The sequence below is a fragment of the Entamoeba invadens genome (genome assembly GCF_000330505.1).
Source record: "Entamoeba invadens IP1 unplaced genomic scaffold scaff_1105074725849, whole genome shotgun sequence".
Classification (NCBI taxonomy): Eukaryota; Evosea; order Mastigamoebida; family Endamoebidae; genus Entamoeba; species Entamoeba invadens.
In genome coordinates this window covers 662711-690471 of record NW_004440189.1, presented here as the reverse complement: position 1 = coordinate 690471, position 27761 = coordinate 662711, and the positions used below count along the sequence as shown (strand labels likewise).

Here is a 27761-nt window from a genome sequence, read left to right as displayed (position 1 = left end):
ATGTTCATCTCAATAACTGCTTTACTCACTTCGTAAAATAAAATTCTACGACTTGGGGTGTTTTGTTTTGAGTCCCAATATTGAAGATGAATTTTTGCTTTGATAATGTGGTTCACAAGTTCCATTTTGTGGTGCAATTGTTCCAAAGCAACTTCTAAATTGAAAATATTTGTTTGTGATTTTTCGTATTCGGTCTTTTTGTTCTTTTTAAATTCGAGAAATTTTCCAAAAATCAGTAACTCTTGATTAAAGCAGAAAGATGGCAATGGAAATTTGGAAAAATCTATTTCGTTGATATCAATGAGTTTATTAAAGTCTGTACCTATTGAAGAGTTCATCATTTGATACATTAAGACAAGAAATGTACTTCGTTTATCAACCCTCATCTTTTTTTTATTCATTTTGTTAATGTTGTGAATTAAGATTAACGCCTTTTTTTCATTCGAAAAAGAAACTAAAAGTTTCGATATATCAGTATCAAACGTCTTAACTAATGTTTCCAAGTCTGTTGAGTGATGCAGTATATCCTTCAATGGCATTTGAATGACGCTTTTTAGTTGTTTTTTACATGTTGTTTCGGTTTTTATTCATAACATTATTTTTTAATAAAGTTTAATTTTTTACTATCTTTTTACTATAAAAAAGCCAAAATAGTCAGTTTGTTTTGTTTTTTTGGATTGTTTTTAAATTTGTCGGTCTTTTTATTCTTAATTAATTAGTATAATTAAAAGTAATAAAAAAAAGTTAAAAATGATGTAAATTTAACTATAAAATATTACAGTAAAACCTCTCAATAATGGGTTCCCTCAATAAGACCACCCCTCAATATTGGCATTTATTGACCAATAAAATAAGTTTTCCATTATTAAGGGGTTTATTTTTTAAATAAAAATTGTTTAAAATAACGGGTTTAATTGCCAAAGGCATATTTATGAATTGTGTAATAACATTTTATTAATTAAAAATGAGTAAATAAAAACTGGTTTAAAAAGTTTTTATTGTCAATTTTAAATAAAGACTGTTTTAATAACTTTAAAAAAACCTAACCATTCAGTTACCAATTTGATTTTATAGGTCTTCATTCAACGCTGTCCCGCAGACTACCAAGTCTTTTTTATGTAAAAGATTTCATTTTCTACAACACGAATGGATTTTTTATCGTCGCATAATTCTTTTTTTATTTTTCTTAAATTTCTTCTGCTTCAATCATAAATTGAACTTCTTCACCTCTGATAGTCAATGGTTTATATTAATTGCTCGATGTGGGTGGAAAGTTTTCATCTAAAATTTATTGGAATAGTGATGAACGTGTTGAATTGTTTAAACTGAAACATTTTAATTTGACTCAGAAGACATTATTATTATTCAACAGCCACATGCAAACTTCACAATATCTTCAATATTTTTTTGAATCATGTATTCTCGTGTTTAAAGGCGATATAACAATACAATAATAACCACATAATAATATTTTGTAATGTTTTTTCAGTGCCATTGTTATTCCTTAATCACGTGGCTATGTCTAACTTGTGTTTACATGTGGTTTATATCAAGTTTCTTATCTAAAAAAATAATAATAATGTTTGTAAAAAACAAAAAAGGTTTTTGAAAAAAACCACTATTGAGGGGTTTTATTTCCCCAACACATCTACTAATGAGGGGTTTTACTGTAATTGTTTTTTATGAAAAAATTGCAAAACGATATAAAAAGCTTATTACAAGTATTGTCAAAAATGAAAAATGTTTTTCATTAAAAACTATTTAAGTTATTATTATATAATAATAGTTAAAATGATAATAATCGGAAGAAATTATTTCTTAATTGTATTATTAATAATAATACATATTATTATTCAATAAACTGTATTTCAATATTAAATTTTAAACTAACCACAGTCACATTTTAATGTTATTATTATTTATTAAAAATATATAATAAAAATTTAAATATTTTTTATTATTTATATATATTTATAACGTAGTTTATTGTTATTATATACTCAAAACTTCGTGTTGCAACTTGTAAACTTACAAGTCACATAGTGTAATTAATAATTATACACAATTTTATTATTATTGAAATAAAAAAGATGACGCAAACTCTTTAAAACAATGCTGTGTAATTATGAAAATCAAGAGTGTTGTCTTCATTCGTAGACACAATTGCAGTTGGCAAATACTTTTGAAGTTCTGTCTGCTGTTTTTTGTTGAGGGGAAGAGTGACGTGTATCACATTGTCATCAAAAGGAATAACTATGTCTTCTATATATTGTGACAACGTGTCTGAACACACTGTGACGTGTTTATATAGTTTTGATTTTTCTTTGACAACCTGGTAAAACTGGCTTTCCACGACGATAACAACAACGTCAAAATTGTATAACCCAACTTCTTCCAAGAAGACTTCGTCGAATCCGTTTTTAAATGTGATTTTAAAGAAATCAAGATGTTTAGTTTTATCCATCCAAAACGCTTCAACAACAGACATCTGTCCGCTCTCTTCATTGCTTTCCTCATTTTCACATAATGGATCAATATTCTTCTCTGGTTCGGATTTAATTTCGAACGCGTACGTTAAAGAAAGGCGTCTTAATTTATCACACACTGAAAAATCGAAGAATTGGTCTGGTATCACATTAAGTGAAACAATTTGGTTCTGGCACTTTAAAACGATTTCTTTAGTCTCCATATTGAGCGACAAAATATCAATTAAAATGGTTTGAGGAACTATTTCGATCAAGTCAAAATCGTTTGTTATTTCAATGACTTGAAGTGATGGGATTAACTCAAGTTGCTTTGATATTTTGTTCTTTTTTTCTTCATCATTGTAGACTATCTCGAAGTGTGGTGATTTGTTAAGACTTATAACAACTTGCCCACATTTTTTGTTAACTAACACAAATTGCGTGAGATCAGAAATCGAAAGAAAGTGATGAACAACATTTTTCAAGTCTTCATGGCACAACAAAATTGACATTTAAGTATACTCGATTTTAAAAAAAAATACCATAAAATATAAAAACATCATTTATTGGTTAAAAAAATTAAATTTAACTATTCTACCATGCACTTTTGTATTTTTTTAAATTACAAACTTCACGATTTTTCAAATAAATTATTATAAATTAATTTAAAATTATGATATTTTTTTTCAACTATAATAGTTTATGATTATTTAGTGAGTAAAAATATTTTTTAGTTTAATGGGAATTTATATTGATTATTAAAATAATAGTAATTATTATAATTATTAATTAATAATTAAAAATATATATTTTTATTGTTTGGTTTTAATATCCAACTAAAGACCACCAAAAAATAGCCATATACTTGTGATTTTAGTATTAAATAAACCGAAAAATAGGGAATATATCTTTACATATAAAATTTGACTAAACAATAAGAAAAAAAAAATGGAATTTGAAAAAATAAAAACCCGAAATTATACCAATTTTGGGTATAATTTTAATTAAAAAAAACTATAAACTAAGTGTACGAGTCTTTTTTGCTGTACGACTATTTTCTGGTGGTCTTTATATTATAAACTTGTTTAAAAATAAGTGTACAATAAAAGAACAATTTTGGCCAAATAACATATATCCCATTGATTAGATAATGAAATCATTTTTTAACAAAATTATTTTAAAAGCAACTTGATTGTATTGAAATGTATAGACATTGAAGAATTTTCATTAACACCATGGTATCAAGTCCGAACTTTAATATCGTCAAATTGTTTGTATCAAATGTTGTTCGTTTATTAAAACTTGTTATTCTGAAAGAGTTTTTTAATCTGATTTCAAGATTGTGATTAATAAAAATTATTTATTTTTTGAGTTGTATGTATCAAACTTAATCGCAACTTTAAATTGAATGATCATTACAATTTAAGTTTTGGAAAAATTATACAATAAAAATAATATATAAATAATCATATAATAGTATTTGAATTGTATAAGTATTGAACTTGATATTAAATGTTGTTTTAATATAATTTTGATTCATCATGTCTATGAATATCGGTAGTTTTGATACATATAATAGTTTAAACATTTAAGTAAGTGACAAATCTATTTAAAATAATATATTTATTAAATTAAACAATTTAAAGAAAGTGTTTTTTGACTTCCAATTATTAAACAATACTCATGATCAGCCCTTTTTGTTTCTTTGCAATTGCTAAAATTCTTTTTAAATGATAAAGTTGAAGAAAAGACGAAGACTGACATTTTATTTGAATAGAAAAAAGGAATTTTATTAAACACAACGTTGTTATTAATAACAAAATGAAGGTCACAAAAAATATCGAATTTCTGCACACCAGAGGGGGATTTTTTTAAGTCCGAATAGCGAAATATAATAAACTCGTTTTTTATCCCGATTGTTTAAATGAATTTTGATTGTTCCTTCATTCGAAAATGAAAATACAATTTGCATTAACGAACTCAATATCATTTTCAACGAGGTTTGGGTACTTTTGGTAAAATCTCCTGAACTTTTTTCAAAAACCTTTTTTCTTTTTTTGGATTTTTTTAATTGTGTTTTTACTTTACCTCTTCAACCCCCCAAAAAACTTTCAATTAAAAATTGAATGTATTCATTTATATAGAAGCACTTTTCTTAAGTAATTTCTAATTATAACTAATCAAAAATACAATCATTTTCAATATTTTAACTTTTATATTTCATCACTAAATATAGTTTGTTTTGTTTCTTTTTAGAAGGTCAAAAATGTTTGTATTACTTATTATGTATTATATCACTTTTTTATGAAACATGACACAATTATATAAAATAATTCCAAATGAACCCTTTGTCATTCTAATGACAATAAAACATTTTATATTACTCGAACACTTTGATTGTTTTATAATGAACAATCAACCTGTAATAAACAAAAACAATCTTATTAATGGTGAATTCCTAATCAATATCAAAAGTTTTTTAAACGAAGTGTTTATTGAATTAAATAATATTTTTGAACTTATTTAAAACTAATTGTGTCATTGTACTTCTTTTATTTAACGGTCTTTATATATTGATTACATTGTATGTGTTTTTTTATTCAAATAGAATTATTTCATGTTTATTGTGCGTTGAATTTACTAACATATCCAGGTTGTGCACTTTAAAATTGGTCATTTAGCTTTCAAAACAATGGATATTTTACCGAGTATTGTGGTATTGTTTTCTTGAATCCTTCAAATCAATTTTAATTTATTTTTCATGGAAAATATCAAACCCAACATCCTCAAGTGTAGTTTCACAATTTCTATTTTTAAAAGGGTATAAAATCTATTTTATTTTTTTATTTACGAAAAATACCTTTACTTTTATTGTTGGTTCTCAAAAACCGATGGAATGTAAACATTTCCCGCAAAACTCCAATAATTAAAGACTAAATTGTTTGGAATTGAACTTGTAATTAATATATATAATAAATATGTTCATATTGAAAACAACTTGGTTTTTATTATACAAATAGTTAACTGTCGTTTGAATTTTCTTTTGTCGTTTAAAATAGTTCATAAAACTATATAAAGAGTTTTTCAAACATAATATGAGGCATGTTAATAAAACACATTTCTATTTTCGTTTTATTTTGGAACCAAATATTAACAAATAACGGGAATTTTCATTGTTTTTGTAAAAGGAACAACACAAAAAACACATTTCCACGTTTAAAAAGTATATTTGGGGGTGTAAATAATTTTTATTTTTTAAATAAATTATTGTCAGTAAGAAACACAAATCAAATGGAGTTTTATGAACAAACAACTGTTTTTTAGACTGACCAAAAGAATAATGATAAAATAGTGCAAAAGATACACATTTAATATTTCGGCGACCCTTTTCGAAAATACTTGTATTCCTAAAAGTTGTCTAAAAGTTCGGATGTCTTTTTGTTTTGATTGGTCGCAACAAAACATCCCAAACCTAATAATTTTATACCTTTTTAGTCCAATGTATTCGTAGATAATATATTTAGCAAAACTTTTTGTGCAAAACCCAACAATATTATACAACGCCAATTATAGTCCCAATTTTGGTTAATTTATCTTTTTACGAAGTGTTTCTTATATAAACTGAACAATTAATTGTAATCACATCAGAAACTAAAGAACTATGCAAGCAAACCTCCACTTTGATCCAACTCTCACTTTCGCGGAACAATCAACAAAGAGTTCTTCTCAAACTCTACCTAAAAAGATTAAAGAAGAAGAAATCCCTCGTTTTAAGGGAAAACAGATTGAAGCAATGAATTTCCAGTCGGATTTGCAGGCTATCTTCATTGCTATTCTATCCAAATACACAACCATTTCTATTGGAAGACCCCACAGAATGTCTCACATGACAAAACAATTTTTAAAGATTAAAGAAATTGAATTCAATCGATTTGACAGCATTAATGTGCTTCAATTCATACAAACGAGATCAAAAGAACAAGCTCAACATGAATTTGCGACGGGAAATACTTCAAAGAAAACTGCTAAAAGAAGAATACAACCTACCAAAAGAAGAGAAGTGATGAGACTATTACAAGACTTTATATCAGAACTCGGATTTCTTGTTGTTGTTGAAAATGAAACTGTTGAAGGGTACGAAGGAAAAGTTACTATTTATCAGAATGGGTCTTTACTATTTAATACACAACAGATCAGAGACTTCGGTAATCAAATCAACCAACACCTTGCCTCAAGCATTCAAACGGCTACTTCAATCACAGTGACAAAGGACTCATTTATCTTTTAATTGTGTATCTTTTGTTTTGCTCACAAAAGTACCACTGTTTCTATGTATTGAGTAATCATTCAGTTGGGTTTTTATTATGGTATATTTTATAACATTTTTATTAAAATCAAAATGGATATTAAAATTATACAAGTTGGTATTTTTATAGTAAAGAATATAACTTTAATTATTTAATTACTATGAAAACTAATATAAACTATGCCTATTTATTATTAACAAAATAAAATCTTTCTTTGTTCATATTAACACACAACAGAAAATATATCAAATATTTTTTTATGTCTCTGTCACTCTTTACGACGAATTCAAAGTGTTTCATACTCTAAAAATGTATCAGTTCAATTTCTCTAAACATAACAAATAACCTATTGTATTATTTTACTATTAAAACTAAGATTTGATCAACATAGTTAACTCGATATTTCCTTGTTTTTATATTTAAAAATAAGTGGGTTGATGAAATTCTGGAAAAAACTTATGACTTTATTATATTTTTCAAATTATAATAATTATAATTATTTTAAATATTAATTTCATGTATGAAAGAAGACTGCCTTTTTTCAGTATCATTAACCCATGTATTGCCACAAATTGCCCAATAATTGACTCAGCTCTATTTTATCACAAACCATTGGCATTTGTATTTTTCAATATCAAAGTGTCCAATAAAATATCAACCACTGTTATAACGAACCTTTTCAAGTTTTTTTGGAACAATTATCACATTTCTGAACCCCAACAAAATTTGACAAAAAACACAAAAAATGTTTTCAACTTGAACTAAAATCATAATGAAACCAAAGCTCTCGGAGAAAATGCATTTGTGTCTGCCAACGACTTTTTGCCCAAAATGCGAACAGTTGATGTGCGGGATATGCCTTGAGGAAGGCGTTAAAAAATTTGGCGTGTGTTATAAGTGTAAACAAACGGTCACTCTTGAGGAGATTCAAAATAGAAAAAATGAAGAAGAAGTCCGACGCTCGATGTCGGAACAATCACCACCAACCCAAGCGAAAATCAGACTTAGCCCTCGAATGTATCACTCACAAACAATCCAAGTGTTTCTTTCACAACAAAGTTCGTCACTGCCATCCTCTGCTTCCGTATCAAGAAACTCCATTGCGTCAAGTGAAATATCATTTGACTACCAAACTCAAAACGGGTTCAACCCACATAAAAGTATAAGTTCTTCAAGAGGAGATCCGGCTGGTAGTAACACAACAAACTCTCCGCGGTCTGTTGCGGAGAAAACGTATATATCAGACGAGCGATTTAATCTTTTTAAACCTCCGATGTTGAACGACAAAGTGACGTTCACCAAAGAGGCTGGAAATGACGTGAAAATTATACAGTACGCGACACTGGAAAAGTGTTTATTTATGATAGTCTCGTCGCAATGTGAAGACTCTTACTTTCTTCAGTGTTTTGTATACTCTTACAAACTCATAACAACGACATCAAACCTCCTCGACTTACTTTTGATACTTCTAAATCCACAAAAAGAAAAGGAAGTGAGCTGGAAGGACTTCTGTAATAACATTTTATTCCCATACAGAGCAAAGATATTGGCAATTTTAAAACTCTTAATCCACACATTCCCGGAGGACTTCCAAAGAGATGAATTGTCGGAGAAGATCGAAATCATATGCGATGTATTAAGATTCTGCAATAAATCCAATTCGGATATGCTGATGTCATGCTTGGATAAAGCACGAACAAAGAAGTTGTTGGTCATTCCAACACTCAAGACAGTGTCTTTGATTAACTACGACAAAGTGACTGGTATACTGAGGTATTCTCCCATTGATTTTGCTGAGCAAGTCACTGTTATGCAAATGGAGAATTTTGTGAAGATCCCTCCATCGGAGTTTTTGAACCAAGGATGGACTAAAAAGAATAAGGAAGAACTCACCCCGAACATCGTCAAGATGATCAAATTTTCGAATAAAATCATTAACATTGTCCAAACACAAATAGTCATGCAGACGTCTTATCCTCTTCGAACGCTCGCTATTTTCTATTTCATTACTGTCGCTGATATAATGAGGAAATTGCAGAACTTTGACGGAATGAAAACAGTGATGAGTGCTTTACAAGCAACGGCTGTGTTTCGACTGAAAACATCGTGGGATATGCTTCCTTCGAAGACAAAGAATATCTTTGATGAGCTTTCAAAGTTGTGTTCGGAAGATAATAACTTCAATGAACTTAGAATGGCGATGAAAGTCGCGACCCCTCCAACAATACCATTCATTGGAAGTACTTTAACCGATTTAATATATACTGCCGACGGAAATAAAACGAACAACGGCGAGGAGAGTGTGATTAACTTCTATAAGCTCAGAGGCATTGGTAATTTGATCAAAGAAATTATGCTGAAGCAAAAGACCCCATATGTGATAGCGGAGGATAGACGCGCACAAGAAGGAATGATGTCGGTTGCAGTTGTAGAAGACGAAGAAACGTTGTTTGAAATTTCGACCAACAATGAACCCAAACTGTTTGATAAAGTGTTTGTTGATTGGTAAATATAATATAATATATAATACATTATTTGAATTAACACATAGCGAAGATGCGTCGAAAAAGCCAAATAAAGGAGAAGGAAAGCACGCTAAGGATTTGATAAAGAGTTATGTCAAACATGCGAAGTGAATATGCCAATAATACTATGGATAAAGTGAATTGTATTTTGAATTTCAATTATTGCTTATTTTCATCCCTTTTTTGTTATTTAAAATAGAAAATCTTAATCATTTTTACTTGGATTGACAGTTAGTAATTCTTTAACACATAAGGTAATAAATGTAAATAAACTTAATTTTTATACTAAATGGTTAAAAATTAAAAGATTTAATTTATTATACTATAAACTCTGTTCAAAAAAAATAAGAAAAATTATTAATTAACTATAAAATAATTATTATTTTATCTATAAATTTATTGGTATTTTAATTAATAAAAAAATTTTTTGAACATGGACTCATAAAAACAGATTTATACTCAATGAAAAAATTGTCCAAAAAAGTGGGATTATTCGGCTCAATTATATAAATAAAAAAAATTCAACACAAAAACCACTAGGAACTGCAAAATAAAAATAAAAGATCCAAAAATGTTATACATAACAAAAGTCCATGATTTTAGAGCTCAACAAAGAGATCTTGAAACTGAAATTTATATTTTAAAAAACATGCGAGGAGTGTTTCTCATGTTATTAACAATGAACATGCTGACGTGGGCCTACTCGACTGAAGAAGATTATGTTTGTTCCACTTTTTGTGTTTTGAGACAACAACGGTTCAAATTTTTTATTGTTTTTTGCTCAATTGAAATTAATGAATAGGAAATGGACGATTTTGAGGACAGTCTTTGGGATACCGTTAAAAAGGAGGCAAACACGTTGTTGAAGCCAACAAATGCGACGAACGCTACCGTCTCGAATTCCACGCAAACAAATACGACTTCGACAAATGGAACGACAGCTACCAATACCACAACTCCTGTAAACATTACGGAGACAAAGAAGTCTTCTAAATTCAATTCACTAGTCGAGGCAGTCATCAGTGGGTACGAAAACAATATCAACAAAACACAGATGGATGTCGAAAGGAAAAAGGCAAAAATGCAAGAGAGAGCGGATAAGGGGGGAAAGGACTTGGTTGTGATGCGACAACAACTTGTCGACGTTCAAACACAAATTGAAGAGAAGGTTAAAGAAGTTGAAGCCTCACAAGAGACGATTGACAAACAGACGACAGCGCTTGGGGTCTTTATGGAACAAATCAAGAAGAATGGTGCAGAGAAGGATGTTAAGTTGCGAGAGAGACTTGAAAAAGAGCTGAGAACAACAGTGGAAAAGGCACAGAAGCAAAAGAAAAGAAGCGAGAAAGAACAACAACGACTGATTAAAGAATTAAGAAAATTGTATAGAAAAAAGAAAACCCTGCAGAGAGACATTAAAGAGAAGGAAGTCCAAATGTCGGGATTGGTCCAACGTATTGCACACATTGAAGAAATGACCGAACTCAAAGTTCAAGAGATCAAGAGGGTTGTCGAATGGATGAAGAAGAAATTGGAAAAGAGAGTTTTGTATAAGAAAAGACTTTTTGAAGTGGTCCAATCATTGAACGCCACTATCCCATTGATTGAATCCGAGTTCACGTTACCAAAGAAAAAAGCCGAACTTCAGGAAACTGCCAATCAACTCAAAAAGGTCAGAGTGAATGTGTTGAGACAGATCAAGAACCTCAGAACCATGTTGATGGCTCGAGTCAATGTATATAATAAGAGTAAAATCGTTCGAATTGCTTATGAAGACAGAAGAGATCGAATTGCAGAGGAAGAAAAGAGACATCGTGAATTGGCAAGAAAAGTGGGACAGAGGGTTGTGGCACTGAGAGAAGAGATTAACAAACAGAAGGAATACTTGAAGAAACAAACTGTTGAGGTGTTGAGAGACATTGCCGCATCGAAACTGAGCGAGCTCAGAGGACAATTTAACACTGCCGACACTCAACTGAGAAAAGTCCAAAGAAAACTGAAGTTTATGAATAAGGCACAAATGAAAGCAAGAAAGGAGTATGACTTGGACATGCAAAAAATTCAGCGGGAATTTGTTAAAGAGAAGATCGCAGCATTCAAGAAGGCGAAAACAGAGGCTTTGAGAGGAAGAAGACGCTTTGAAAAGAGAATTGAGCGTATTGAAAAAGCGATGACGAATAAAAAATACACTGTCGACCAGGTCAAGACATTTGCAGAGAAAGCTGCCATCTTACGAAAGAAGTTGCCAGAGATGAACCAGAAGGTTGCGAAGGCTGTCAATCGATTGAAAGCTGAGTACAGCAGAATCAGAGCCGAGAGAACTAAAAAGTATGAACACCTCAAAAAGGTTGCTGCTGAACTTAAGACTTTGGAAGATGAGTTGACCAGTGAAATGGAAATTTTGAAGGAGAAGGTCAGCCAAACCACAAACGAACTTGAGAAGTCTGGGCTTGTTGAAGACTTGAACGATGTGAGCAGAAGACAAGCAACTGCACACGCCAAAGCGTCTGTTGCCAAACGCGCTGTTGAAAAGATTGAAGAAAAGGTCATTGAAGAATTGAAGTCTGACTTGAGAGGAGAAAGAAAAATGGTGAGAGTACTCAACAAGAGTAAAGAACGAACTTTGAAGAGAATCAACGTGCTCAAGGAGAACAACGAATACAACCAAATTGTTGATGAGCTCCAAAAGAGAGTGGAAGAGGTCAATAAAATGATTGATATCCACATGAAAAATGCTGCGGAAATTGAAGGAAGAGTCACTGAGGCACTTCGAAAGAGAGACGAGTCTCTTAAACTGGCAGTTGTTGAGGCACAAAGCAATTTAGCGAGAGTCAGAACTAAAAAAGAAGGCATTGCCGATGAACTCAATAGAATCTTGAAAGCATCAAAGACTGATAGTGTTGAGCAATTGAAGGAGAACACCAAAAGAATGAAAGAACTGAAGAGAGACCTTCTAATTTTGAACACTGTTGAGAATAAAGTAAGAGAGAAGCTCGAAGCACTTAATAAGGTAGTGTTTGTCAGATCTATCGATGAAAAGACGATGAAGGCTGCAAGAAAGTCGAGAGAATTGATCAGACAAATGAAGAGAAGTTCAAGAAAAGTCCGTATCATGAGGGGTAAGCTTGCCGTGAACAAAAGAATGATTGATAAACTCTACAAGTCTGTCCATGAGACTGGAGATGTTATTTCAGAGAGAGCAGAAGAGAAGATGGAACAACTGAAGAACGTCAGAGAGCTCATGAAGAATAAATTGAAGAAGGTGTTGTACGACCACAAGAAGCTGCAGAAAGCACTGTTCAAGCACGTTGAGAGAGTTAAGAGACTTGCGAAATACAGAATCAGACAATACGAGAAACAGCACGCAGTGTTGCTGAATAAGAGAAACGAGATGATGATGAACAAAGCCAAAGTAGTGAAGGATAAAGGTACCGAGTATTATTACACTAAGATTGATTTGGTCGATGAGAAAATGAATGACGTTGCGAGAGAGGAAAAAGAATACAAGAGCAGACTCAACAAACGTGTGAACAAAATGGTTGCTGTTGCAAAGGAGTGTGAAAAGAAGACACCAACTGGACTTGAAGGAATCAAAATGAAGTGTGCGATGTGCAGAAACCTTGCCGCGTTTTTGCTCAAAAAGATCAGAAGGGACAGACTCTCTGCAAAAGAGGTGATGAAAAAAATGTATACCAAGTGTGAGTCATCAAGCCACCCAGCACTCTGCCTTAGAACTGCTTTGAAATTGAGCACTAAAGCTTTCCAGAAGAAGAACGTTGACGTCACCCCCAAAGAGCTTTGCTATAAAGTCGGACGATGCGTGTTGAACGTTTAATTGAAACTGAAATTTCTTGTTTGTCTATTGTTATGTGTTTTAATGAAGTTATAGTTTAATATTTTAAATTGATAATAAAATTCAAAAAAATATTGGTTTACCAAATTAGATAAGTGTAAAGAATAATAATGATGTTATTTAATAATATTTACAGTTAGTTCGGATTCAAATGAAACAAGTCTCATAATAAATTGAATTTGTCTCAAAACAAATTAAAATTGCACCTATATTCAATTTTGTTTCAAAACAATAAAAATTTGTCTCATTACTTTGTAATTTGTCCCAATAAAAAACAAAAGTGTTTCAAAATGATATAATGTTTCAAAATAATATTAAAATGTCCTAAAAGTAAAAAAATTTGTCTCATAAATGTGTAATTTTGTTCGATAAAGATTGTAACACTCTTTAAAAAATAATAAAAATATACACACATACTCTCTTTTGATAAAAGGATTTTGAAATTAAATAATTAATAACACTTTAAAAAATCAAAACTTGCTTTTAAATAATGAACAACTTAAAAAATATGTTACTTTAAGAAATTGTAAAATTTGTTCGTGAAGTTCGAACAATTTTTTGTTTTTTAAATTATCAATTAGATTAAATACAACTTGGTGAGTTACCATCATAAAATGCTTTTGAAAGCAACACATGCAAATAACAACAACTTTACTACCAACAACACAAACTCCAATAGAAACATCAAAACCTGAAAACTTGATGTGTAAGCGGCACACAATCATTTTTCCGTCTTTATTAAAAACTTTATATAAAAAGTATATTAACGATGTATCACTAAATATTTAAAAACATAAATTTTATTGAGATAATACTAAGTAATATAAACAAGAGTAAAATAACAATATTCAATATGCTATTGAATATAACCGGAAGTTTCAAGTAGATGATAATAATTTGAAAAATGTGTTGATTATTTCATTAGACTAGTCGCGTTAAAATTACTCGCTCGAGGTGTTCTTTAAGTATTTTTTAGTTGTAAATATAAATTAAACATTAAAGTTTTATCAAAAGAGAGTATGTGTGTATATTTTTATTGTTTTTTAAAGAGTGTTACAATCTTTATCGAACAAAATTACACATTTATGAGACAAATTTTTTTACTTTTAGGACATTTTAATATTATTTTGAAACATTATATCATTTTGAAACACTTTTGTTTTTTATTGGGACAAATTACAAAGTAATGAGACAAATTTTTATTGTTTTGAAACAAAATTGAATATAGGTGCAATTTTAATTTGTTTTGAGACAAATTCAATTTATTATGAGACTTGTTTCATTTGAATCCGAACTAACTGTAATTGCTTTGTTTTTTGTGATATTATTCGAGAATTAAAAATTATAATAAAATTGATTGTTATGATATTTTTGATAGTGAAAAATACTAAAACAATACAAATTCTTTTTTACCTTTTTTTAAAACAAACAATAATAGTTTTTTTTATATTAATAACATTAAACATGGAAATGTTATTTAAAGGTCGAATAAAAAATGTTTTTAATCATCAAGTTAAAAAAAGATCACAATCTATCAATATATAATAAAATTATTAATATATATAGTAAAATATTCTTCGAGTTAATTTTTGTGTTTCAAAAATAGAATTATTTATTTTTGAAACAAAAAAGAAGTCTCCATATATTGATGAATCCAACACGTAAGTACAAAGTTGTTTTTATTGGCGACTCATCTGGTTTGAATTTCCTTTTCTGTTTTTCATCAAAAGACACTTAAAGACAGTAGGGAAGACATGCATCATCGGCAGATTCATGAGCGGAATGTTTGTGAACGAATATGAAGTTTGGTCTCCTTATTTTTTATACGAAGTGGGGTAGTACATTTTATAGTTTTTGGTATAATACAATTACTATATTATTTAAACGATAAATTTTAATGATAACTTGCGACATTCAATCAACTCAAAGGCAACAGTGGGCACTGATTTCAGTTCGAAACTGGTAACTGATGACAAAACAAAGCAAACAGTACAACTTCAGATTGTTTGTTGATACACCGCATTGTACTTTCAAAATCACGAATAGTGGGACACTGCAGGACAAGAGAAATATCACAGTTTAATACCTTCCTATATTCGAGAGAGTCGAGTAGCTGTAGTTGTTTATGATATTAGTGATCGAGACTCTTTCAATGATCTCGACGAGTGGATTTCTTTGGTGAAATCCGAAGAGAAGAAAGACGTCTTTCTGTTTCTCGTGGGCAACAAGAACGATATTGGCAAACGAGAAGTGACACAGAAAGAAGCTCTCGACAAAGCCGATTACTATCAATGCCAAAGTTTTGAGACAAGCGCAAAAGAGAATTGTAACATCACGGAGTTGTTCAAAGCCATTACAGAAAGACTTTGTTCGATTGAACCCATTTCCGAGGATTCAGTGGAGACGGTGAGTATAACTGAGAGTAACAGCGTGAATACAAAATTTAAGTGTTGTTAATTCGTCGATTGTTTCATGTGTCGTTTTACAAACAAAGACCAAAAAATAAAACAATTAAAAGACTAGTATGTGGTGTTCGTGCTTTGCGCGACTTGCCACAATGGCTTCGCAGCAAATCGGAGACCGGTGAAATTGTATGGCGATAGAAGTTGCTTCAGCGATTCTTCAGGTGGGTATCCGAGCATTATTTCGGTGTCCGGTGTAATTGCCGGACGGCGTAGTGTAGAGCTTCTTACTTGACAATCCATAGGTCTGATTTCTGAGTTCCGTTTGCAATTCGAATTGCCAACAAAGTTTCGAAGATAAAAGACTTTCTTTTGATTTTTACTCTCAAATTCCATTGTAAAAGGAAAAATTCCACAAAAAACGGGAATTTTTTATTTTTTTACTTAAAACCATAACTAGTAATATCATTATTACTTCTATTGCTTAATTCTAAGTATTATAAATATAGTTTATTTATAACAAAAATACCATATCGATAATTTTGGAATGATTAGAATATAATAATAATTACTATATGTGTATGTAATAATAAAAGAAAAGAAGAGTACAATTCAAATTGAAGGACTACGGTTTGCTCATTATAAAGAGTCTTGGGAGGTAAGTCACAGGGGTGGTACAATCGCGCTGAGGTATATATGTTGTGCTTTTCATTTCTGAGTTTTTGACGAGAGTAAATCCGACTCTCTTTGCAATCTGAATTATTTCTTCAAGTGTAAAATGGAAAGAAGAGATACAATTGTTCACCCAATGGAGTGGCCCTAAGTTCACCCATTGCCCGCCACTCTTTAACACTTTAAATATACTTGTTATATACTCGACCGCATCAAAAGCAGTGTCCATAAAGTAACAAGTGCACACAACATCAAATGTGACTTGAGACTTCTCGGTATATGTGACAAAATCCTCTTCAGAAAATTTGACTTGAGAAAGAAACTCGTTCGGCGCTACGTCTGGGATTTTCAATTTCAGCCTTTGAAAATCAGAGCTGACCAAGTCCGAGGTGAACACGAGATAAGGGCATATCGTAAATGCCTCCTTCTTGGCTTGAATTAACGCATTGAGTGTAAGTATCATATAGTGATTGCACTCACATGCATAACACTCGTTTCCATTCTTCACGAGTTCATAAGGAAGTCGTGCTAACCCACACCCCGGTACTAATACTCTTTTTTTTGTCCCTATCTCATCAAGCAAAACCCTAAAACATGAATCTCGCACATAACTCCCTTCACCTGACCACTCTCGAACTGTTTGTTGGATGACATCAGAAATACGTGACATGTTATGCTTATTCAATGTGCAACAACTATGCTCTAATGACTTTTCAACGTCTTCCTCTGTTTTGAACTGTTTGGTGTAGAGAGAAACAATTGACTCCAAAAACGGGGTATTTGTTTCTGATAAGTCGCGAACTTCTTTCATACGCAAAATGTAATCTTTGAGGAGATCATTATCCTCTTCCTCTGCTATTGTTATCAACTCCTCGAACTGTTCGACAACATCTTGAACGTAATTCTGAAAGGAATAATAACAACTCGCACAACAAGACTTCGGCTCACTTAACATCTAACTTCTTTTTATAGTTTTTTTCTTTAATATTTTTAGTTCAATTATAACTTAATTTATACTATAACAAATTAACATTTTTTACCATTTTTTACCATTTTTAATAATAGAACAATCTTTTCTAAAAACCATTTACTTTTGTACTAAATAATAATTATTATATTATTATTATTAATAATAAATGTGAAGTATATTTTTAATAGAAATAAAACCATAATATCAATAATAAAGAAAGAGATAATTGAGGAATTGATGATGAACAATTTATCCAGAAGATGAGACGTTCAGTCCTGCTTTCCTCAAAGCGGAATTCCGTCACCCCAAAGTCTACAACGACTTTGTTAAAACCAAAAGTTCCAGTCAAAGAGGAGAGCCTTCTCCACCCGCAGAAGGCGTTGTTAGTAGTTGGTCCAAAAGTTGAAGAAAAGAAAGAGATAACCAAAGTCTACAAAATGATGTGGACTAAGAACACTCCGAAGAAGCAAAAGACTTATAACGACGGGTTTATCGTTGTCAAATCGAATAACATTGGGTTCCTTCACGACGAAGAAGACAAACAAATTGGAAAAATATCTAATGTATCGAAGGAAATAACTCCCGACATGATAGGAGGGGAGTCGACAATACTTTCAGGGAAGTTGGTTGAAATCATGGAAGAGATACCGGTTGCCAACTACTTATCTGGGAAACTCTTTTTAAAAGAAACCCCGACGGAGAGTGCACTTCCAAAGGCACTTCCAATCACGAAAAAGACTTTTCTGAGCTCAAATGCACCAATGAGAAAGAAGGTTGCGCTTTATGACAAAGAAAACCCATTTGCGTTTGTTGTGGACGATAAGAAAGAACCGCCAGTGTTGATCGACCCTTATTTGGGGAAGCACTTAAGACCACATCAAGTCGAAGGAATTAAGTTTATGTATAACTGTGTTATGAGAGGAGATGACTCCGGGTGTATTTTGGCAGATGAGATGGGTCTTGGGAAAACACTTCAAACGATCGCGCTGATATGGACACTGTACAAACAATGCAACGTGAAAAAAACAGTTGTTGTCTGCCCGCAGAGTCTGATTGGAAATTGGGAAAATGAGTTCATGAAGTGGCTTGGCACAGAGAGAATCCCCGTGAAGACGGGAAGCTCGGACGCTTTGATGAAGCAAAAGGTGGAAGACTTCATCAACGATTATATCCCTGTTTTGATCACAAGTTACGAGCAAGTCAGGTCGCATGTTGAAACACTCAAGAAAACAAAAATTGGATTACTCATTTGCGATGAAGGACATCGGATCAAAAATTTGATGACCAAGACAAACACTTCCCTGCAAAACCTCGGAGCAAGCCGACACATCATTTTGAGTGGGACCCCAGTGCAAAACGGACTTGAAGATTTCTATTCACTTGTTGAGTTCTGTTGTCCTGGGAGTCTTGGACCCCTTAGGACATTTAAAAGAGTTTTTGCAACGCCAATACAAAGAGCACAAGACGGAGATGCGACTCTGGAAGAAATTGAACTTGGGAAGGAAAGAGCAAAGGAATTAACAGTTAAGTTGAATGATTATGTGCTCAGAAGGACATCAAAGATCAACGAAAAGTACCTTCCGGACAAGACGGAGATTGTTGTGTTTGTCAAACCAAGCATCGTTCAAAAGAAAATATATGCGATGATGCTCAACGACTTGAAGATGAAAAGAGTCGACCAAAGCGCTGCTCTTCAATTCATTCAACTGTTCACAAAATTGTGCAACCACCCCCTCTTGGTGAGGGATTATTTGGTTGAAAATTACAAGGACGTCGACAAAGAGATTCTTGACATATTAAATCAAGAGGTGGCCAATTTGGAAGGGTCAAATAAATTCAACGTGACAGTGAAATTCATCGAAGAGATTATAGAAAATAGCGAAGAGAAAGTTGTTGTCGTTTCTAATTACACGAAGACGCTCGACGTCTTTGAGAAGTATTTTTCTACACGCGAAGAATCGAAAATCAAAATATTGAGATTAGACGGGAAGACGAGTCAGAAAAGTCGAGACACAATAGTAGAAAAGATTAATGACAAGAAGTCCGGGTACAATGTGTTGCTCCTTTCAAGTAAAGCAGGGGGTGTTGGTCTCAATTTGATTGGGTGCTCTCGTCTTATTTTGTTTGACCCCGACTGGAACCCAGCGAAGGACAAACAAGCGATGGCGCGCATTTGGCGAGACGGTCAAAAGCGAAAGGCGATGATTTATCGAATGCTCTGCACGGGGACTATTGAAGAGAAGATCTACCAACGACAATTACAAAAGAACCAAGTGAGTGAGAGTGTGGTCGAGGAGCATCTTGAGATGGGTAAAAGTTTGAGTTTGGAACAATTGATGAAGGTGTTTGAGTTGAACGAAAACACGTTATGTGATACACACGACTTGCTGCAATGCGATTGTGAGGGTTCAGGAACGGCGAACAAGAGCGGAGAAAAACATTTGACGATGGATCGAATTGAGTCGATTGCGTCGGTCGATGGACTTATCACACGATTGAAAGACGTCAAAGACCTCATTTCGATGCTTTTTGTCTGCGAGTTTCACAATGAGTCGAGGTGAATGTGTGTTTTTAAGTTATTTTCTTTTTTGGAATTATTTTACAGAATTTTAGTAAAACATGAGCATCAGGTACAGAAAGATTTTAATACAAAAAACTATAAGTTATTGTTTTCTGAGTTGAGCTGTTTTAAACAAGAAAGAAGAACAGGAAGGTCTTCGTCGTCAAGCTCACTCACCTCCGATTTAAAGAGTATTGTGAGCACTTCACTTTCGTGTTTTTCCCCTTCGAGGTTCCAAGTGATGTTGTCTTTCAGGAATATACTTTTAGGTTTTATGAAGGGGTTAATCCTTCGTTTGGCGTAGTACAAGAAGAGCGAATAATCTGTTGGTGACAATGTCAAATTCACTTGTTTCAAATCCAACAGAAACAAAACGGCGCTGTGCAAGTTTGTGATATAATAAGTCACTTCGGAAGATATATTTGCCCACCGTGGAATAAAGGCTTTTAAGTACTCGATAGTCGACACTAAATGCAAAGGAGCCGAATGTATAATTGCAAAGATGATAGTGGGAAGAAGCAAGTCTGCGGAGACTGTTGTTGGTTGCAATTTAGAAATGATGTCGATAGTAAGGAGAAACGTGTTGTATACCTGAAATGCTTTATTTCGTGGGGACTTCACCATATTAATTTGTCGTAAGTGGCTGCCAATCAAATCAACGGACTCTTTGCCCTTTTCCGTTTCAAAGAATGCCAAATCGAAGTGGTGAGGTGCGATGAATTGGTGTATTGAAATGATGTTGGATAGAATGACATCTTGTTGGTTACATACAAACACGATATTCTGTTCATTTCGTTCGATCAAAGGTGGCCAAATGTACTCGAAGAGTTCTGTAGTGAATATCTCCCACAAGTATCTCACAAACATCTTCTTGTATTTCGAGCATAAAAACACCGGCGACTTGCCAGTCATATCAATAATAGTCTGCATCAATTCATACATCGTCTCAGCCCGTTCTTTTAAATCTTTGCCCACAACCATTCCTGGAAACTTTTTAATGCTTGCCGAAATGAATTGAGGAAAATGGGAGTTGCATCTGAAATCTATAAACAATTTGAAAACGTCAAACTCATTCTCCAAATTCTCTGGCATGACATCCCGCCGTTTCTCAAGTTTGCGTTTTATTGCAATTGGTCTTATCAACCCAATAACACTTTGTTCTTCACTTCTTCGTGGTGATGGCGTTTTTGGTTGTAATGTGGTTGTCTGACTCCGTTTCGTCTGGACCATTTTATTATCAAGTTTCTCTTTTAAAATCCTCTTTTGGTCCGGGTCGTTCCCTTCGCTCATATAGAAGTCTGGAGTCACACTTTTATCAGTAAAATTTTCAGACTCTTCACTATATCCGTGAAAGTCTTTTTCATCTTCGTCATCAAGTAACTCACAACTATGTGAATTGTCCCTTACACTTTTAATCTCTGGCGTGTTCCTTTCTTGTTCGTTTGGACTTTCTTTGCTCAAACTCGAAATTTTGATGTCAGAAGTACTACTCGACTCCCTTTGTTGAAATGAGTCTGTTGTGTTCTTATCGAAGATACAATTCACCTCTTCGGCAACTTTGTCTTTCTTCTCAACACTTTTCGACCGCCAATTCTGGATATTGTCACACAGAAACCCCCACGAACATCCTTCCCATTTCAGTGGTTCTTTGATATACAGTATTGGAATGATTCCAATTGGTGTACACAGTACATCATATCCAGTGATATTTGCTTGGTTATTATACTTTTCTGTGTTATTTGGTTTTGAGTCAAAGTAATACATCATTTCTTCATATTTACACTTCCAAGGCTCTTTCTCGCAGTTTTTATAATAAATAAAGTCTGTCTCGATGACTCCTTGAATTCCGTTGAGAGAAATGAATCCCTTACTATGGGGGTGTCTCCGAATTAAATGTGTCACAAAGAACTCGGGTGTGGGTAAGGAGTAGTTTCCTATGGGTATACACAACGTCATCGAAAACTCAATTGCACACAACACAGCGTACTTTCCGAGATCCGAAGACAACATGTCGATAATAAATTGTGACGATGTAACACTCTCAGAGTTCTTTATTTTCGTGTTTGCTTGGAACGTCTTTCCTCTCATTGACACAAAAGTGCTGATTAACGGTTGAAAATCAAGTTCATCAGACACAAAATTCTTCACTTGAACGGATGTCTGTCTTTTCAACCCCGTAGAAATTGGTTGGTCAACTTGCGGAAGACAACACCCATACGTTCTTACCGAAGCCATATCGATTAATTAGTTTTAGTGAACTTGGTAGAAGATCGAAATTCCTCATTTATTTTTATTCAATTCACTTCTGTTGTTCTACTAAATTTCTGTAAGATAAGTTGTTCCATTAAAAAACCAACACAAAGTGAATAAAAAAAATGGATTAAGCTCTGTAATTGTAATCGACGTCGTGTGAGCAGGCAGTCATATCACCGTTGTATTGTTTCATGTATGGGGAAGACCATCCACCGAATGCCTTGAAATCAGAGAAAGAAGCAGATGAGTCATAATGAGCATACCAAAGTGGGTAACTTGAAGCTTCGTTCCAGTTGTAAGACAAGGAGAAGATATCTTCCCATTGATAGTAGCTGCTGTAAATACCAGCCTTGAACCCAATAGCTTGTTGTTGAGAAATAAGAGCCAAGAAGAAGTTCTTATTGCTTGAATAGCTTCCAGTCCAGGTGCCTTCAATATCAAACCAGACTCTTTCAAATTTCATGCCCTTTGAAACGACGTTACTCCAGAAACTGCTGACCTGACCAGCAGCATCTCCACAGGAGACGCATGGATAGAAATAAGCATCAATGACTTTTGGATCAAATCCGGCTGAGACAGCATTCATGTTGATTTGGTAAGCATTTGGATCCCATGAGCCAAGACTTCTCCATGCACGGAAAATGAAGAAACTGTTGAATCCTAAGTTTCTAAGGCATTGGATGGAGCTCACTGAAATCGACTCAGCAAGATCGACACCGTACTTTGCGGAAAAGGCAACAGCAATCAATGTAAGAAGCAAAAATCCCATTGTCTAGTATATCAGTTTATCGACTTTATATAGTAATTTTCTATTTTTTTAATAAGTTATATTTATTTTATACTATAATTTAATTAATATTTAATTAAAATGTTACTCAATCAAAAGTAGTATTTTATGAAAAGAAAAAAATAGAACGACTTATTGATATAAAAATACAATTCTTATTGTTTTAATACTATTAATTATAGTTTGATATTACTTTTCAAACTAAATTCTTTATTTTTCAAATCTACTTGAGATTTCTTTCAAAAAAAGTCAACAAATTATGAAACATTCTTTTAATCCATCGTATTAATTATTGTTTATTAGATCAATTAATCAACTATATATATAGTAACATTAAACCAATTATTTAGAAAATGTTATTAATACTGTAATAAAATATTAATATTGTCAATATTTTAAAACCAAAAAATTCTTATGATTCCAATTATTAATTCTAAATTAATTAAAATTTTTTTAGAATTAAAAAAACAACTATTAATAAGTTTCAAAAATATTCAGTTCTTTCAATATTTCAAAATGGAACTTGTAGATTAGTATCTTGTAATTCAAGTTAGAAAAACTCAAACAATTTTGAAAAAATTTTGTTTGGTTTTTGTTTAAAAAAAGGAGAATGGTTTCAGGAACATCCTGAAATAGTTTTCAGTTCTTCAAACTCTACAAACTGCAAATTCACAAAAACACATGCCAGGAGATCTTGACATCGACCGCATTATCAACCGCCTTTGGAACTATGAGATGTTGGAGGAGTATTTAATTTACCAACTCACCAACAAAGTTGTTGAGCTGATGTCGAAAGAACCAACTGTATTAACACTCAATTTGCCGTGCACTGTTGTTGGTGGTTTGTGTGAATACTTTTTCAATTAAAATCTTTGTTACTGACGAAACAGATATTCATGGACAATTCCACGACTTAAAAGAATTGTTTTCTATTGCGGGTACCCCACCAGAAACAACATTTGTATTCTTAGGAGATTATGTCGATAGAGGTCACTACGGACTCGAGTGTTTGTTGTTACTTGCAGCTCTCAAATTGCGATTCCCAACAAAAGTTTCTTTGTTACGAGGTAACCACGAGTGTTCACTTCAAACGCGAGACTATGGCTTTTATGACGAGTGCATGAAGAAATATGGTAATGTCAACGTGTGGAAAAAGTGCATTTCAATATTTGAATTCATGGCGACTGCAGCTACTTTGGATAACTCAATTTTCTGTGTCCACGGTGGTCTTTCTGAGACTGCCACCACCCTTGATTCAGTTTGTTTAAACCTTTTCAAGCAAACAATAATAACAACAAGATCAAAGCACTAGAAAGAACACGACAAATCCCACCAACTGGTGGATACTGTGAATTGATGTGGTCCGACCCCGACGAGAATCAACTCGAGAAATTCAAAAAATCCAGCAGAGGTGCCGGGTGTATGTTTAATTCTGTTGCTGTTCAAGAATTCAACCAAACAAATAACACACAACTCGTCTGTAGAGCACATCAACTTGCACAAGACGGGTACCAATGGTTCTTCAAAAACTTATTGGTAACTGTCTGGAGTGCTCCAAAGTACTGCTACCGTATGGATAATGTTGCCAGTGTCATGGAAATCGACTCGCCAACTTCTTACAGTTTTAAGGTCTTCGAGGCTGCTCCACAAGACACCAATGGCTTTGTCAGCAAAAGAAATCTGCCAGAGTGCTTTATGTGAGCAATTCCTTTTTCATTTGTTGGGTATTTCTTTATGTTTTATCTTTCTTCCATTTGATATAATATCTTACATATTTTCAATATGTTATGATAATCACTTTCTTTAAGAGTTGTTTCAGAGTGATCTGTAAAATCCAAACGACGATGCCACTGTTTTATAACCCAGGAAATATAACAGCAGAGGAATATAAAAAGGAGAAGGAGTTGTTTGTAAGTAACTATTCGGGGAGTTCCTATTTATTACTTTTGTCGATGTTTACAATTAACATCTATTTGAATTACTTCCACCACTTACTCCACCACTTCTACCCTATACTCCACGAGAACTTTGTGGTGTACGTGATAAGCGACTTACTCATATCTATTCCATCTATACTCATACCAATGTTCTTCCCCTCAGTCGTCTACCCACTTGTTATTGTTTTGACTTTGGTGTACATTGTGGCGTGCTATCTATATCCACAAGACCCAAAGAAAAATACTTTCAAAGCCGTTTCTGTGGGGTTTGTCGAGTTCAGATCAATGATCAATTTGTGGACGTTGATCGCCATTTTGGCTGTGGATTTTAAAGTGTTTCCACGAATGCACACAAAGTCGGAGTTCTACGGCGTCTCTTTGATGGACATTGGTGTTGGCGCAATAGTTGTGTGTAGTGGAGTTGCTGCGGGGCTCAAAGAGAATACGACGCCGTACTTCAAGAACTTGGTGAGTAACATTTTACATTCAATTCCATTCTTTGTGATTGGAGGGGTTCGTTTGTTGGCAACAGGAGCTGTGAATTACCAACATCATATGAGTGAATATGGTCTTCACATGAATTTTTTCTTCGTGTTGGGGTTCGTTCAAATTTTGACTGCTGTGATTAACTCCCCACGAAAATATTGTTGGATCGCTTCTCTTCTTCTTATTTCGAGTTATGAAATGGTGTTGAATGTTTTCGACTTGTATACTTACACGTTGACAGCAGACAGAGCAACAAGTTTCTTTGCAGCAAATCGTGAAGGGGTTCTCAGTGTCTTTGGATATACTGCAATTCAAATTGGAAGCACTGCAATTGGGTATTATTACTCCCTTTACACGACAAAGTCGGACAGAATTCAGTTGAACATTAAAGTCCTATTTATATCCTCTTTGATGTTTGTTGTTTATGAAGTACTTTCAATCTACCTTCTTCCGTGTCGGCCATTAATAAACATCACTTACTTTTTGGCGGTGATGTCCATGATGATGGTGTGTTATTCCATATGTGACATCATTCCAATGTTCCTTCCAATCACTCAAACAGCTGGTTCCAATGGGTTATCCCTCAATCAACTCCCACTCTTTTTAATCGCCAATTTATTGACTGGTCTCATCAACTTGACTGTATACACACTCTATGTACCTTTCTTTGATACTCTAGTCATTCTTTTCTCTTATATCGCCTGTGTAAGATTACAAGCATTTTTCCTTGGGTACTATCGATGGACCTTCAAGATTCAGTCTCTCCAATTAGTCCAATTAGACACAGATTATCGAACGCCTCTCCGAGTGTATTCTCCACTCTCTCTGTTTAAACAATCGCACTCAAAAAAGACTGACTAACTCGCGTTTCTCTTCTTTCTTGTTCGTGCTCAAATAACAATAAGAACTTTTAATTAACATTGAATTAATTTTCTAATGGAATTTACATTCAAATTGCTTAATCGCCCTCAACATCTCCAATCCCTCCGTCCGTAATCGAAAAAGCAGCTTCTGACTCCGGCAAGCACGGACTGTCGTACACCTTACAGATTCTCGACTCTCCTTTGCCTTTTTTGAGGTACAGACGTGTTGTGCTTGCGTGCGCAATGATATTCCCACCAACCGGTTTCTTGTTATCTCCTCCAAACATTGAGGCTTGTCCATCGACTTGTGCCACCACTTGATTAGTCAACACAACAGCAACAGAAAACTCGTCAGCCATTCTCTGTAAGCTTCTCAAAAATTTGGCCAAATGCATTTGTCTTGCGGCTAATTCTCCTCTTCCGCTGTAGTCGGTTCTATACAGTGCAGTTGCAGAGTCAATGATGATCAGTCCATATCGGTCTTTTGACATCATCGCAGACGCCGCTTGTAACAAAGACATCTGATGTTCGGTGTTGTGTGCTCTGGCCACCACAACATTATTCAAAGCCTCTTCCGCATTCAGACTATACCGCTCTGCAATTTGTGTCAGTCTTTCCGGCCTAAATGTACCTTCTGTGTCAATGTACATCGCTCGACCTTCCGTTCCACCGTCTTCAATAGACAATTGTGATGTGACACAGAGTTGGTGGCACAGTTGTGTTTTCCCTGTTCTGAACTCCCCAAAGAGTTCTGTAATGCTTCCAGTCTCAAAGCCTCCATGAAGCAATTTGTCGAGTTCTCTCGAGCCAGAAGTAATCCGTAATGTCTCTTTTCGTATTGTGTTGATATCAGATGCATTAACAAACCCCATTGGTACTAATTTAGTGGCCTCCAAAAGAAGTTTGTCTGCTTTGTTCTCGCTAATTCCTTTAATGGTGATCAATTGTTTTTTGGGTGTGAAGGCAACAGATTGCACCGTGTAAAATCCTGCATCTTCTAACTTCTTCACATCGCCTTCAGTTATACCAGAGACACCAACTAATTTGTGAATGGATATTGTTGTTATCCCTTCTTCTTCGTCATCAGCATCAGCCTTTTCGTCAACTACCTCGACGGCCTTCTCCGACTCTTCGGATGATTCCTTCGCTTTCTCTTTCGCTGCTGACATTTTTAATTATAAAGTTCACTCCAGATCTTTTTAAAGAATAGAGTTGAGGTTTTATACCAATTTGGTCGAACAAAAATTGTATTAATAATTACTATATGTTATTAATACATCTATCAGTGGAAAAAGGGAAATTATTTACTGTTGTTTTGATAATTAAATAATTGAGGTTTTCATTATTGGTTATTTTATTTTTTGAAAAGAATAATTAAAAAATGATATAAATAATAAGTAATATTATAATAAATGATATTTAAAGATATAATTTTAAATGGTACTTTATTGTTAATATTATTTCATACGGTTTTGTAACGTTTTATATGCGACATAATACACGTGAAAAGTAAATATGATTCAGTGTCTTTCATTGTTTTTTCTTAACAACAGTGAAAGAACCATTACCAGTTTCATTCTGAATGGTCACGTTTCAAATTCATACCTTTGTAGTACTAAAAAACAATTTTTTATAGTTATTTACAATTACAACAAAATTAACCGTTTTGTCATAAAACGAT

At 33.3% G+C, this 27761-nt stretch overlaps 13 protein-coding genes across 13 annotated transcripts; 7 read left to right on the top strand and 6 right to left on the bottom strand.

Moving 5' to 3' along the window:
- On the bottom strand, positions 1-539 carry EIN_227540 (hypothetical protein; the record flags this gene model as incomplete). Its single annotated transcript, XM_004255064.1, has 1 exon — positions 1-539. A coding segment is annotated over one exon (539 nt), but the record flags the coding sequence as incomplete, so codon positions are not given.
- A 1565-nt stretch (positions 540-2104) lies between these two features.
- On the bottom strand, positions 2105-2977 carry EIN_227530 (hypothetical protein; the record flags this gene model as incomplete). Its single annotated transcript, XM_004255063.1, has 1 exon — positions 2105-2977. The coding sequence occupies one exon, from the start codon at positions 2975-2977 to the stop codon at positions 2105-2107; it is 873 nt and encodes a 290-aa protein (XP_004255111.1).
- A 3149-nt stretch (positions 2978-6126) lies between these two features.
- On the top strand, positions 6127-6753 carry EIN_227520 (hypothetical protein; the record flags this gene model as incomplete). Its single annotated transcript, XM_004255062.1, has 1 exon — positions 6127-6753. One exon carries the CDS (start codon positions 6127-6129, stop codon positions 6751-6753), a length of 627 nt encoding a protein of 208 aa, XP_004255110.1.
- A 791-nt stretch (positions 6754-7544) lies between these two features.
- On the top strand, positions 7545-9408 carry EIN_227510 (guanine nucleotide exchange factor, putative; the record flags this gene model as incomplete). Its single annotated transcript, XM_004255061.1, has 2 exons — positions 7545-9265; positions 9324-9408. The coding sequence occupies 2 exons, from the start codon at positions 7545-7547 to the stop codon at positions 9406-9408; spliced, it is 1806 nt and encodes a 601-aa protein (XP_004255109.1).
- Positions 9409-10102: 694 nt separating this feature from the next.
- Positions 10103-13132, top strand: EIN_227500 (hypothetical protein; the record flags this gene model as incomplete). Its single annotated transcript, XM_004255060.1, has 1 exon — positions 10103-13132. The coding sequence occupies one exon, from the start codon at positions 10103-10105 to the stop codon at positions 13130-13132; it is 3030 nt and encodes a 1009-aa protein (XP_004255108.1).
- A 1666-nt stretch (positions 13133-14798) lies between these two features.
- Positions 14799-15607, top strand: EIN_227490 (GTP-binding protein ryH1, putative; the record flags this gene model as incomplete). Its single annotated transcript, XM_004255059.1, has 4 exons — positions 14799-14847; positions 14895-14953; positions 15080-15154; positions 15197-15607. 4 exons carry the CDS (start codon positions 14799-14801, stop codon positions 15605-15607), a joined length of 594 nt encoding a protein of 197 aa, XP_004255107.1.
- Positions 15608-16177: 570 nt separating this feature from the next.
- EIN_227480 (hypothetical protein) lies at positions 16178-17179 on the bottom strand (the record flags this gene model as incomplete). The annotated part of the gene is made up of 1 exon (XM_004255058.1): positions 16178-17179. One exon carries the CDS (start codon positions 17177-17179, stop codon positions 16178-16180), a length of 1002 nt encoding a protein of 333 aa, XP_004255106.1.
- Positions 17180-17454: 275 nt separating this feature from the next.
- EIN_227470 (DNA repair and recombination protein RDH54, putative) lies at positions 17455-19755 on the top strand (the record flags this gene model as incomplete). The annotated part of the gene is made up of 1 exon (XM_004255057.1): positions 17455-19755. One exon carries the CDS (start codon positions 17455-17457, stop codon positions 19753-19755), a length of 2301 nt encoding a protein of 766 aa, XP_004255105.1.
- A 95-nt stretch (positions 19756-19850) lies between these two features.
- Positions 19851-21989, bottom strand: EIN_227460 (hypothetical protein; the record flags this gene model as incomplete). Its single annotated transcript, XM_004255056.1, has 1 exon — positions 19851-21989. One exon carries the CDS (start codon positions 21987-21989, stop codon positions 19851-19853), a length of 2139 nt encoding a protein of 712 aa, XP_004255104.1.
- Positions 21990-22134: 145 nt separating this feature from the next.
- Positions 22135-22776, bottom strand: EIN_227450 (lysozyme, putative; the record flags this gene model as incomplete). The annotated part of the gene is made up of 1 exon (XM_004255055.1): positions 22135-22776. One exon carries the CDS (start codon positions 22774-22776, stop codon positions 22135-22137), a length of 642 nt encoding a protein of 213 aa, XP_004255103.1.
- A 699-nt stretch (positions 22777-23475) lies between these two features.
- Positions 23476-24495, top strand: EIN_227440 (serine/threonine protein phosphatase PP-X isozyme, putative; the record flags this gene model as incomplete). The annotated part of the gene is made up of 3 exons (XM_004255054.1): positions 23476-23635; positions 23685-24052; positions 24094-24495. 3 exons carry the CDS (start codon positions 23476-23478, stop codon positions 24493-24495), a joined length of 930 nt encoding a protein of 309 aa, XP_004255102.1.
- Positions 24496-24638: 143 nt separating this feature from the next.
- EIN_227430 (GPI-anchored wall transfer protein, putative) lies at positions 24639-26078 on the top strand (the record flags this gene model as incomplete). Its single annotated transcript, XM_004255053.1, has 1 exon — positions 24639-26078. The coding sequence occupies one exon, from the start codon at positions 24639-24641 to the stop codon at positions 26076-26078; it is 1440 nt and encodes a 479-aa protein (XP_004255101.1).
- A 97-nt stretch (positions 26079-26175) lies between these two features.
- Positions 26176-27249, bottom strand: EIN_227420 (DNA repair protein rad51, putative; the record flags this gene model as incomplete). The annotated part of the gene is made up of 1 exon (XM_004255052.1): positions 26176-27249. The coding sequence occupies one exon, from the start codon at positions 27247-27249 to the stop codon at positions 26176-26178; it is 1074 nt and encodes a 357-aa protein (XP_004255100.1).
- Positions 27250-27761: the final 512 nt, after the last annotated feature.